Source organism: Pimephales promelas, chromosome 4, assembly GCF_988280905.1.
Source record: "Pimephales promelas chromosome 4, fPimPro1.hap1.1, whole genome shotgun sequence".
Lineage (NCBI taxonomy): Eukaryota > Metazoa > Chordata > Actinopteri > Cypriniformes > Leuciscidae > Pimephales > Pimephales promelas.
The window spans coordinates 17,180,723-17,194,526 of NC_142772.1; the positions used below are offsets into that span (position 1 = coordinate 17,180,723).

At 50.0% G+C, this 13,804-nt stretch overlaps 1 protein-coding gene across 1 annotated transcript in view; it reads right to left on the bottom strand.

Moving 5' to 3' along the window:
• pappab (pregnancy-associated plasma protein A, pappalysin 1b) overlaps nt 1-13,052 on the bottom strand; it is a 53,562-nt gene extending 40,510 nt beyond the window's left edge. Inside the window, exon 1 of the mRNA XM_089130690.1 lies at nt 12,265-13,052. Coding sequence (XP_088986816.1) covers nt 12,265-12,827 — 563 coding nt within the window. The 5' untranslated portion in view covers nt 12,828-13,052. The remainder of the gene's footprint in view (nt 1-12,264) is intronic.
• Between the last annotated feature and the right edge of the window lie 752 nt (nt 13,053-13,804).

Below are 13,804 nucleotides of genomic sequence, written 5' to 3' on the forward strand. Positions count from 1 at the left end.
CTGACTTGTCTTAGACAATTCGAGGGCAAGAGTGACGTCCCACTGAAACTTTTTCAGAGGCACCTGGGGCATAAGGCATCTGCAGCCGCGGCAACGCCACTCGGATTGCTTCATATGAGACCCCTTCAGCTGTGGCTTCGCGATCGAGTCCCGAGGTGGGCATGGCATCACAGTATGCTCAGAGTTCCAGTGACTCCGACCTGCCATCAGACCTTCACCCCGTGGAGGAACCTCAGCTTTCTACGGGCCGGTGTTCCCCAGAGCGAGTTTCCAGGCATGTTGTTGTCTCTACAGATGCCTCTGCCACGGGTTGGGGCACCATGAGCAATGGGCATGCAGCCGCGGGCTCCTGGACAGGACCCCAGCGCCTCATGCATGTCAACTGCCTCGAGTTGCTGGCAGTACGCCTTGCCCTGCACCGCTTCCATACGTTGCTCAGGGGTCAACACGCACTAGTCCATTTAGACAATACCACGACAGTAGCGTACATCAACCACCAGGGGGGTCTACGTTCTCGCCATATGTCGCAACTCGCACGCCACCTATGGAGCCAGAAGCACCTGAGGTCCCTTCATGCTATCCACATTCCAGGAGTGTGGAACTGTGCAGCCAACGAGCTGTCACGGCTTCGTCCAGTCTCTGGCGAATGGAGACTCCATCCTCAGTGGGTCCAGCTGATATGGGACCAGTTCGGGGACACACAGATAGATCTGTTTGCCTCCCACGACTCATCCCATTGCGCCCTGTATTACTCTCTGACCGAGGGCACGCTCGGCACAGACGCACTGGCGCACAGCTGGCCGCGGGGCCTACACAAATATACGTTTCCCCCAGTGAGCCTTGTCACACGTACCCTGTGCAAGATCAAGGAGGACGAGGAGCAGGTAATTTTGGTCGCCCCATACTGGCCCACCAAGACCTGGTTCTCCGAACTGATACTCCTCGCGACAGCACCTCCTTGGCCAATTCCTCTGAGGAAGGACCTCCTTTCTCAGGGACGGGGCAACCTGTGGCACCCTCACCCCGATCTATGGAGGCTACATGTGTGGCTCCTGGACGGGTCGAGGCAGGTTTGAGTACCCTGCCACCTGCTGTGGCGGCAACTATCACTTCCGCTAGAGCGTCGTCCACGAGACACGTCTATGTGTTGAAGTGGAACCTCTTTGTCAACTGGTGTTCTTCTCGCCGAGAAGACCCCCGGAGATGCTCGATCAGTGTCGTGTTTACCTTCCTGCAAGAAGAGTTGGAGCGAAGGCTGTCTCCCTCCACCCTGAAGGTGGCTGCCATTGCCGCATATCACGAAGCAGTTGAAGGTAAGTCCCTGGGGAAGCACGACCTGATCATCAGGTTCCTGAGAGGAGCGAGGAGATTGAATCCTCCTCGCCCTCATCTCGTACCCTCTTGGGACCTCTCAGTGGTTTTAAGCAACCTGCAGAAGCCTCCCTTTGAGCCTCTGCAATCAGTCGAGATTAAGTTCCTGTCAGTTAAGACAGCGTTCCTGGTTGCACTGGCCTCCATCAAGAGGGTAGGGGACCTGCACGCATTCTCCGTTGACGAAGCGTGCCTGGAATTCGGGCTGGCCTACTCTCACGTGATCCTGAGACCCTGGCCTGGATATGTGCCCAAGGTTCCTACCACTCCCTTCCGGGACCAGGTGGTGAACCTGCAAGCACTGCCCCTGGAGGAGGCAGACCCAGCCTTGGCACTGCTCTGTCCAGTACGCGCCCTCCGTGCTTTCGTAGACAGAACATGGTGTTTCAGGACCTCAGACCAGCTCTTTGTCTGTTATGGTGGGAGCCTGAAGGGAAGGGCTCTCTCAAAGCAGAGGTTGTCTCACTGGATAGTGGACACCATTGCTTTGGCTTACCAGCAGCAAGGTCGACCGTGCCCCCTTGGTGTGACAGCCCACTCCACCCGGAGTGTGGCTTCCTCTTGGGCTCTAGCGGCAGAGCTGCAGGCTGGGCGACACCCAACAGATTCACTAGATTCTATAATCTCCGAGTGGAGCCTGTGTCCTCTCTTGTCCTCGCTCACCCGGCCAGTACTGGACCCGCTCAGGTGTCTTCGCTTGCTCGCCATTCCCCTCCATGACTGGGTAAGTGTGATTTTTTCTCAGCTGAGCCTTCTATTGAAGCCCTGAATTCCTCCAGCACTGTTGATGTTGACGCCAGTGTCTGTTGCCTGGGCGTCGGCGAGGTGCCTCCGTTTAGATGGTTCCTGCTAGTTCCTGCTAGTAAGATGGTTCCTGCATGTGTATTTCCACTGTAAGCCTCTCTGAGCATCGGCAAGCCACCTTGCCACCCCTGGAGTTAAGATTCTAGCCACCCTACGGGTTGGTGACTCCAGTGTTCCTCCATACGAAGCCCCCCGGGCCATATGTGTATTGCTAAGTCCTCCCTATGGGTAGGCGTACTGCGGCATATTTCCTATGGGATATGCTCCCCAGTGTACCTTGGTATTCCTGTGTTAAGTAGGACTCCTCCTCCGTGCTAGTTTTCACGACAGGGGATCAGACTTTCACAGGGCACTGGAAGATAGCTGTGAAGGTGGCGTGATTACACGGGGGACCCCATTCTCCGTCATCCGACGTAACTCGGAGTGATTACGAAAGGGAACGTCACGGTTACGTATGTAACCCTCGTTCCCTGAGTAGGGAACGGAGACGTTACGTCTCCCTGCCACTTCCGCTGTACCGCTGGGTAGACGCCTGAGTTCAGTCTCGGCTCCTCAGCGAAGACATACTGCGGTTGCGTTTGCTTCCTCCTTTTATACTCACGAAGTGAGGCGGAGTTACACTATGCAAATTCTGCAGACCCATGGCATTTTCTTGCCATTGGCTCGTTTTTTTAATACTCGAAGAGGATTGGCTTTCTAGGCGAAACCCCCATTCTCCGTCATCCGACGTAATGTCTCCGTTCCCTACTCAGGGAACGAGGGTTACAAACGTAACCGAGACGTTTTCTTCAGCAAAGACACATTTACAATGTTACAAAAGTATGTTTCTATTCCAAATAACTGCTGTTCTTTGAACTTTCCATGCATCATAATATCCTGGAAATAATGCAGCACAGTTTCTGCAAAAACATAAATCAGGGCAAACATTTTAAACTTTGGGCACATTTTCTGGAAAATTATTTCACTGTTTTGACAAAAAAAAATGTAAAGTAAATGTCACCCATGGTGACAAGTTGAAGTCACCAAGTCAAACACATGTATAAGGTCAAATAATGTAAGATTTAGGAGCAGCACAACAAAGTTTTTTCAACTCAGAGTGACCCGAAGCCATCAGTCCACACAGAACTTACTATTGAGCCCTGAATTACATGTTCATACTATGCAACTATTGCAGTGAATTCCTTTAGACTAGCCACCAAAAATAAAATATCAGTACTCAAGAAAAAAAAAAAAAGTAACTCATACCCATAAGGGAAATTTATACGAACTCGAGGAATCACTTGTGGTGGTACTGAATAATGAATTTGGCTTTTAGCTGAAGTGAAATATAGGAAATATCTTTCTGAAATATCCTGTATTACTCCTCAGAACAGCTTTCTCAACAGCACTTTAGCTTTGTGTTAATGAATTTCAGATTAGTGAAGTTTTTAGCTGATCCCAAAGCGGTACAAGCCTGCTGATACACTGACTGAATTATACACCATCTGGTGCAGCATTAATATATAAAACAAACCTTTTCACAAAAAAAAACAACAACAAAAAAAAAAAAAACAGTATCTGATCTAACACACCTTGGACTGTGCTACTACAATCTAAACAGCTTTAATGTTTCGATATGTCAGTATAAATAATACTTTTTAATTCTGCAATGCTTTGTTAAGACTCTTTTCTATTCTAAATATTATATATCTAGATATTTATTTGTTAAGATGAAAAGACCTCACGTCTTTTCCTAATGTACTGCTGCAGCAGCTGTCACTGTATTAACTGTAGTTTCACTTGTCAGACAACTTTTTGGAAAAAGAAAAGACACCCAAAACAGCCCAGAGTTAGGACAGTGAAGTTCAGCGGGTTCACGTTGGGTCTTGTTTATATGCACTGATTTGATTTTTTGTGAAAGCTAATGTACATTATTGGCAGCCTGCCGACTGAGGTGTGGTCTTGTTCTGTTGGAGACCCCAGACTTCAGAAACAAAGAAGAAAAAAAGGCCAACACAATTGATGCACAAAAGAAAACGTCTCGGTTACGTATGTAACCCTCGTTCCCTGAGTAGGGAACGGAGACGTTACGTCAGAAGTGACGGAGATTGGGGGATTTCGCATAGAAAGCCAATCCTCTTCGAGTATTAAAACACGAGCCAATGGCATGCAATGCCTTGGGGCTGCGGAAATTTGCATAGCGTACTCCGCCCTACTCCGTGAGTATAAAAGGAGGAAGTGAACGCAACCGCAGTATGTCTTCGCTGAGGAGCCAAGACTGAACTCGGCCTCTACCCAGCGATACAGCAGAAGTGGCAGGGAGACGTAACGTCTCCGTTCCCTACTCAGGGAACGAGGGTTACATACGTAACCGAGACGTTCCCTTTCGTAGTCACTTCGAGTTACGTCAGAAGTGACGGAGATTGGGGGTCTGTGCCATCACGCCATCTTCAAGCTGTCTTCCAGTGCCCTGCGAAAGACTGAACCCCCGAGCCTTACCTCTTTTTTTTTTTTTTTTGGGGATCCGACTTTGACACAGGATAACCAAGGTACACTGGGAAACATATCCCGAAGGGGACATGCTACCAGCTGCCTACCGAAGGGAGGACTTAAGGATACACATATGGCCACATAGGGACGCATATGGAACACTGGAGTACCAACCGCAGGTGGCTACTGATTTAAACTCCAGGGGTGGCAGATGGCTTGCCAAGGGAAGACACATGCTCAGAGAGGCTTACAGTGGATAATACACATGAGACGGTTACCATGGGGAACCGTGCGCATGGAGGCACCTAGCTAGCATCCAGAGCCACGCAGTGGTGCCCGCATCGTCGGTGCTGGAGGACTCAAGACTTCAATGGAAGAACTGAGGAAATATCGCACTTATCCAGTCCGGGGAGTGGAGTGGCGAGCAAGCGAAGACACCTGAGCGGATCCAGAACTGGCCGAAACGAGTACGTGAGAGGATACCGGCTCAATTCGCAGATTATAGAATCTGGCGAAGGTGTTGGGTGTCGCCCAGCCTGCAGCTCTGCAGATGTCTGTTAGCGAGGCGCCGTGCGCTAAAGCCCAAGAGGAGGCTAAACTCCGAGTGGAATGGGCCGTCACACCAAGGGGGCACGGAAGGCCTTGCTGCTGGTAAGACAAAGCAATGGCATCCACTATCCAGTGGGACAGCCGTTGCTTTGAGAGAGCCCTTCCCTTCTGGCTCCCTCCATGACAGACAAAGAGCTGGTCTGAGGTCCTGAAACACTGCGTTCTGTCGACATAGGTGCGGAGAGCACGTACCGGACAGAGCAGTGCCAAGGCTGGGTCTGCCTCCTCCGGGGGCAGCGCTTGCAGGTTCACCACCTGGTCCCGGAAGGGAGTGGTGGGAACCTTGGGCACATATCCAGGCCGGGGTCTCAGGATCACGTGAGAGTAAGCCGGCCCGAACTCCAGGCACGCTTCGTCAACGGAGAATGCGTGCAGGTCCCCCACCCTCTTGATGGAGGCCAATGCAACCAGGAGTGCTGTCTTCATGGACAGAAACTTTAACTCTACTGATTGCAAAGGCTCAAAGGGATGCCTCTGCAGAGCACTTAAAACTACCGAGAGGTCCCAAGAGGGTACGAGGGGAGGACGAGGCGGATGCAGCCTCCTCGCTCCCCTCAGGAACCTGATGACCAGGTCGTGCTTCCCTAAGGACTTACCTTCCACTGCTTCATGAGAAGCGGCAATGGCCGCGACGTAAACCTTAAGGGTGGAGGGCGACAGCCTGCGCTCCAACCCTTCTTGCAGGAAGGAAAGCACGACACTGATCGAACATCTCCGGGGGTCTTCTCCGCGAGAAGAGCACCAATTGACGAAGAGGTTCCACTTCAACGCATAAAGGTGTCTCGTGGACAACGCTCTTGCGGAAGTGATGGTTGCCGCCACCGCAGGTGGCAGCGAACTCAAACCTGCCTCGTCCCGTCCAGGAGCCACACGTGCAGCCTCCAAAGATCGGGACGAGGGTGCCACAGAGTGCCCCGTCTCTGAGAGAGTAGGTCTTGTCTCAGAGGAATAGGCCAAGGAGGTGCTGTCGCGAGGAGCATGAGATCGGAGAACCACGTCTTGGTGGGCCAGTAGGGGGCTACCAGCAAGACCTGCTCCTCGTCCTCCTTGATCTTGCACAACACCCGTGCAAGGAGGCTCACTGGGGGAAACGCATACTTGCGTGGGCCCCGTGGCCAGCTGTGCGCCAGCGCATCCGAACCGAGAGTGCCCCAGGTCAGAGAATAAAACTGGGCGCAGTGGGCTGAGTCCCGGGAGGCGAACAGATCTATCTGTGCCTCCCCGAACTCTTTCCAGATCAGCTGGACCGACTGGGGATGGAGTCGCCACTCGCCGGAGATAGGGCGGACCCGAGACAGCTCGTCGGCTGCCCAGTTCCGGTCTCCAGGAATGTGAACTGCACGAAGGGACCTCAGGTGCTTCTGACTCCATATCAAGAGGTGGCGGGCGAGCTGCGACAACCGGCGCGAGCGTAGACCCCCCTGGTGGTTGATGTACGCTACAGCCGTAGTGTTGTCTGAGCGGACAAGCACATGCTGGCCCTTGAGCAACGCTCTGAAGCGGTGCAGGGCGAGCCGTACTGCCAGCAGCTCGAGGCAATTGATGTGCATGAGGCGCTGGGCCCCCGTCCAGGAGCCGGCGGCTGCATGCCCATTGCACATGGCACCCCAACCCGTGGTAGATGCATCCGTGGAGACGATGAGATGCCTGGAAACTCGCTGAATAGGGACGCCCGTCCGTAAAAAGCTGAGGTTCGACCACGGGAAGAAGGTTCGCCGGCATGTCGGAGTCACTGGGACTCGGAGCGAGCCGCGATGCCATGCCCACCTCGGGACTCGATCGCGAAGCCACAGCTGAAGCGGTCTCATATGAAGCAAACCGAGCGGCGTTGCCGCGGCCGCGGATGCCATATGCCCCAGGAGCCTCTGAAAAAGTTTCAGTGGAACCGCACTCTTGCCCTCGAACTGACGAAGACAAGTCAGCAGTGAGTGCGCGCGCTCGATCGTGAGCTGCGCGGACATGGCGACCGAGTCTATCTCCACGCCGAGAAAGGAGATCCTCTGCACGGGGCAAAGTTTGCTCTTTTCTCGGTTGACCCGAAGGCCCAGACGGGCTAGGTGCCGGAGCACCAAGTCTCTTTGTTCGCAAAGCTGAGCTCGAGAGTGTGCTAGTATCAGCCAGTCGTCGAGATAGTTCAGGATGCGAACCCCGTGTTCGCGAAGGGGAACAAGGGCTGCCTCGACGATCTTCGTGAAGACGCGAGGGGACAGAGCTAACCCGAATGGGAGAACGGCGTACTGATATGCCTGGCCCTCGAAGGCAAACCGAAGAAACGGTCTGTGTCGAGGTAAGATGGACACATGGAAGTACGCGTCCTTCAGGTCGATCGCTGCAAACCAATCCTGATACCGAACACATTCGAAAATGCGTTTGGCCGTGAGCATCTTGAACGGTAGTCGATGGAGAGAACGGTTCAAAATGCGCAGGTCCAGGATCGGTCGTAACCCACCGGTCTTCTTGGGGACAATGAAGTAGGGGCTGTAAAACCCGGACCTCACCTCGGCTGGAGGGACCGTCTCGATTGCACCCTTCGCCAGCAGGGTCGCAATCTCCGCTCTCAGGACTGGGGCATTGCCACCGACTATCGTGGAGCGAACTCCCCTGAAGCGGGGAGGAGACCGTGCGAACTGAATCGCGTAGCCGAATCTGATCGTTCTGATGACCCAGCGGGATACCCCGGGAAGCGCTAGCCAGGCTTCCAGGAAGTGAGCCAACGGGGTCATGTGAACCACAGACGTCCCCCCGGAGGGGCAGCGTGGCGGGTCGACTGGCACGCGTGCAGGGGTTACCCCGCTCGGATGCGTCGAAGCCCGCTCCCCGACAGAAGGGACCAGGGAAAGCGGAGCGTTCCACGGGGGTCCGTTCTGCCGGGGGTCTGGCGAGAGAGGGGGAAGGGATTGGTGTAGCCCGGGGACGACACACGCACCCTTCTGCGCCCTCCGAGACAGAGAGGAGTGAGTGGGCCGACACCCTGGGGCATCGGGGGCACTCACTCCAGTCTGTGAGCTCAGTGAGGATGTCAAGTCTTTCTTTAACCAGTTCAGAGTGCTGCCCACCCGTGGGTGAGCAGCGGGGAGCTGAGAACAAAAGATTCTCCCCCGGCCCTCCACCGGGGGAAGGAGGGGGCCTGCTACCGCCTCCTGTGAAAGACTCGAGATCGTCACTGAGCGGCCCGTGTCAGGATCTTCGCTTGGCCTGGCGTTTAGCGGGGCGAGCGGCCTGAGGGGGCTGTGACGCCGGCCTGCGGCCTCCTCGACGCCGGGGCCCGGGTGAAGGCTGCTGCTGGGGCCGGGCGGGAGGGAGGGGAGCCGCAGGGGGGCGTCCTCGGCGGCGAGCAGGGGGAGGCGCCTGTGCCGACGACTGGGTGGAGGCAGCAGCTGGTCGTCGGGGCAGGATGTGTTTGATGGCCTCCGTCTGCTTCTGGGCGGTGGAGAACTGTTGGGCGAAGTCCTCGACCGCACCGCCGAAAAGGCCAACCTGGGACAGCGGAGCGTCAAGCAGACGAGTCCGCTCAGCGCTCCGCGTATCCGACAGGTTGAGCCACAGATGACGCTCCTGAACCACGCTAGTGGCCATCACCTGACCAACGGCGCGAGCAGCCACTTTCGTTGCCCGGAGAGCAAGGTCAGTGGCGGACCGCAGTTCTTTGAATGCCGTCGTGTCAGTCCCGCCCTCGTGCATGTCTCTGAGCAACTTCGCTTGGAAGACCTGCAAAGTGGTCATAGCATGCAGAGCGGAGGCCGCCTGTCCCGCCGCTCTGTAGGATCGCGCCGCCATAGCAGACGAGAACCCACAGGCTTTGGATGGGTGCTTAGGAGGACCACGGGTGGAGGCGCTCTGTGGACACAGCTGCATCGCAACAGAGCGCTCCACCGGGGGCATCCCAGTGTACCCACGGGCGGCCCCGCCGTCGAGGGGGGGAAAGGCGGGGGAGAGATCGCGCTCTCGAGTGGACAAAGGAGCCCCCCAAGAGCGCGATAACTCCGCATGCAGCTCGGGGAAAAAAGGTATTGGAGTCGGCCGTGGCTTTGCAGCGGCAGCCTTGTCCAAAAACCAATTATCCATCCGTGAGAGGTCGGGGCAGGATGGAGGTTTCCATTCTAGCCCGATACTCCCAGCGGCTCGAGACAGCATGGCCGTCATCTCGGGATCTGACGCGGACAACGCTGGGACTCCCGAAGGAGGCAACGCAGCCGGATCTTCCTCTCCCGAGGAATCAAGCCCGCCTAGTGATGCTGTGATAGACATCGCATCATCATCTGGGGCGCTGCTCGAAGCAGCCGGTGCCGCCGAAGAGACAACCGACCGAGTCGAACTAGCGCCCGCTGGCTCACGCACTGAGGCGGGAGGTGTGGCCCGAGGAATCGTCGGGGCTTTATCCCACACCGTCACCGTTAGATCGCCCGGTCCCCGGGTCGACGGGCCCCCTCTCGTGAAGGAAGCCGATCGAGTAGGGGGGACCGGGGCTCTCACTCTAGTGAGATCATTGAGCCGCGACCTCAGTGTGGAGATGGTCATGGTCCCACAGAAGGAACATGAGTCATCCACGAACGCTGCTGCTGCATGCTGAATGCCCAAGCAAACAAAGCAGCGTTCGTGACCACCAGATGACGACAGAAATCTACCACATCCAGAAGGGCACGGGCGAGCCATCTTTAAAAAGACGTGCCGCGTGCAGCTCTTTTACAGAGAGGAGAGAAATTCACTCTTTCAGCGCTGAGGCTACCAGGGAGAAGCGCAAAGTCTGGCAAACCACTGCACAGATCGCAGGCAATGCAGAATCTCGCTGGGTACCGCCGTCACACCAACACTGAAGAGGACGCTCGTCTCGAAGAGTCTTGAATCAGCTTTGAGGAGTGAAGAGGTTCTCTTGGCTCCGAAGCGAAAACATACTGCGGTTGCGTTCACTTCCTCCTTTTATACTCACGGAGTAGGGCGGAGTACGCTATGCAAATTTCCGCAGCCCCAAGGCATTGCATGCCATTGGCTCGTGTTTTAATACTCGAAGAGGATTGGCTTTCTATGCGAAATCCCCCAATCTCCGTCACTTCTGACGTAACTCGAAGTGACTACGAAAGGGAACAGAGACAATGCCTGCCTACTAAATGACAAAAATCTTCATTATTGTTAATAAGAGGCATGTTTACCAGAAAAAAATAATGGGTGCTCAATAGGCATTTTTTACAGCTTTTAAGAAGCCAAGTATTTAAAAAATTTCAAGAAAGTATCCCAAATTAATTCACAACAAAGGTTTGGAGAAAAGCAAACAAACTGTCTTTCCAGTTAAATACCATTGCATACTGCATCCATCCATTCATTTCTATCTATCTATCTATCTATCTATCTATCTATCTATCTATCTATCTATCTATCTATCTATCTATCTATCTATCTATCTATCTATCTATCTATCTATCTATCTATCTATCTATCTATCTATCTATCTATCTATCTATCTATCTATCTATCTAATCTATCTATCTATCTATCTATCTATCATCTATCTATCTATCTATCTATCTATCTATCTATCTATCTATCTATCTATCTATCTATCTATCTATCTATCTATCTATCTATCTATCTATCTATCTATCTGTAAGCCTGTGAAACTGTTGACCTGTTTCTGCTGTCATCAAAGAGTCAGAGGCTCTTTAAACGCTCTCCAACTGTTCTGAGGTCACTGCGAATTTATGAGTATCCCATGAAGTTAAACTGCCTGTGGGCACATCGGCATGTATCTCTCAGAAGACAACAAGCTAGCTGTGAAATTCTTTGAGCTGACCTGAACCCCAAGCCCAAGGAGTAAAGGCTATGCCTGAAGACCTCACACAAAGTACCTAAGATGTCCATATTACAAGGGCATAGCACATCAACACATGGCAAGCAACCATGCGTAGTGCTCCAAGAAATGTCTTGAAAAGTGATCATCTTTTGTTTATGTTGCCAGTCATGTTGACACAAATAAGGAAACATTTTTAGCGCCCCTTTAAGAGTTCATGCATCCAAGATTGCCATTGCAATTGTATCAATACATCAATCAAATGACTAATGATATGCAGCGATGTAATGCATAAAATATAAATTTTTATACACCTTTCGATAGACCTTTATTTGATATTTACATTGTAAATATTTACTTCATGGCGCACATTTTCTTTTATATTCTACAAGCGGAAGATGATCACGATGCAGCAACAAAGCAGCACTGTCATAAACAGCAGCCAAAAGAAATGAAGACAATCTATTCTGTTCTGTGAACAGAAGACTGAAAGGGTTTCTTGACTGTTGTCATTGCGTTTTTCATTGCACAATCCAGTGATGAGCGGTCATCAAACAATTGTTGATCTAATGTGTCACTTGATCGTTTTTTTATAATTTACTTTTCTAAGGTGTAATTTTTTTTTTGATGCATGTTATCTATATGTGACGTAGGATTTACAGTTTTCAGGTAGTTATTTACAATTTTCAGAGAGTTTAATAAAATGTTCATAATATATTTGGGTTGCATTTGTGGGTTGAAAAACTTGAAGGATAAAAAACTTATTTCAGTTAGTTTTCAAGGCAACATTTCTAATTTTGGTTCAGCTCAAGTTGAAACACTAAAATGATTAACTAGAAATTAAATAAATAAAATCGAAAACTGAAATGAAAACACGACCTGGGAGGAATGTAGTGTAGTCCCTATACCAGCCGTTTTGTGTAGTCCTTATAAAGCAATTTCTTTAAAAGCAAATATCTCCCTTTGCTTTGAACGTTGAGCGTCATAACTTTGCAGATGTTGTTTATGCTCAAACAGCAACATTACACTCTAGCTAAAGTTAGAAAAGTGAATTCATAATCAACCACCAAACTTTAACTAAGATGAAAAAATATGTTGAAGGAAAATTGTTCATTCTTAGTTCATGTTAACCAAGGTGAACCTTGAATTGAAAAGTTTTATAAAAACTATAATAGCATATAATTATTACTAAAATAACACTGTATCATATTCACACTCCTATTCCTTACCTGTCCACGTATTTCAGAGTGGGTTCCTGAAGGATCAGCCCATGTGGTGAGTGTGTAAACGGTGGCTGGCGAATCAGTCTATAGGTTAGAGGATGACACGACCGGCACAAAGGATTGTCTGGCTTTGAGGCGAGCAATGTGGCGTCGATTTCCAAGTGCTGCTCCATGGTGAAGAACTGCACCCCATACACCTCCTCCTTCACATCTAGCTTCAGCGTTAATGGTGTGTCACAGAACGCATATTGTGGACCCAGCGAGATGTTGTTACCACTAAGGGTCAGCAAAAGGATGTCGTGGATTGCAGGCAATCCAGTCTCCTCCAGAGAGAAGAAGGTGACCCAAACAATGAGGGAGTCAGGTGCTAGCGGATAGGCAAACTCGAGCTGGAGCATACAGCCTTGGGGTGGGCAGGACGCTGAGCCAACACTACTCGAGTCTAGGCCGGCATTTGGGCTCCAAGTGCTGACACTCGCTTCGCAGGCCTGCTCTACATCTGGTGGACCTAAGGACAAAAGCAAAGGATGAAAACCCAGAACATGTCTCAAACTTGGTAGCACACACATACATTGTTTTCATTTTCTTTGCCCTTTAATACAATTTAGCAAATATAAAAAATGCCAGCTGTGGTTGCCAGAACTTTACCGTAAAAAATAAAATAAAAAAAATGGTAGCAACATTTTAGGTTTTAGGGAACTGAACCTAAATTTATGGTAAAAACAAAACAAAACAAAACAAAAAACCTGTATATCATTAACTGTTATAAAATTACACCATACCACTCTGTTTTGAAAACCATGAATGAAACCAAGATGAAAACCAACTCAATAATACACGTGGTAAAATAAACACATGATGAGTATATTGTATATTTTTTATATTATTTAAAAAGTGTATTTTGTGTTGTGAAGATCCCAATTGGGGCCATTTTTAAAGTAATTTTCATCTCAAAGTCAAATCTGTGGATGAAAATATTTTAACTGATTGTGTAAAATGGGCACATACAATTGTAATTCACTATTAATGTGCACAGTGTCATGCATACAAATGCAAAAGAGTACAACACATGACACGAAAATAATGCAATAAATATTAATTAAATAACATAAGATGTGACATAAAACCAGAATGTTTCATAACTGATAACAAAAATTAAAAATAAACATAATTATTAAATCGGTTATGGATTTTTCCAATCTAAATTAAAAGATGTTTATTTGTTTTAATAAAATAGTTTTCCAAAAAACATTTTTTTTTTCACTGTAAATCTACCTAAAATGTCCTGTTAAATCTATTAAAAGTGTTTACCATATAAGCAACTTTGACAGAACGGAACTTTAACATTTATTTTATTTTTTTTTTTTACAATATTTTACTGTTTTTTTTTTCTTTCTTTTTTTTACATTTAGCATGCTTGCCAGGGAATTGCTATGGGGTTAAAGACCCTTAAACCTAAGAATAACCAATAGTAATACTGATGTTTGCCTTAGCAAACACCACTAATTATTTACAGATGAACATAAAAGAATGTAGAAACAATCCT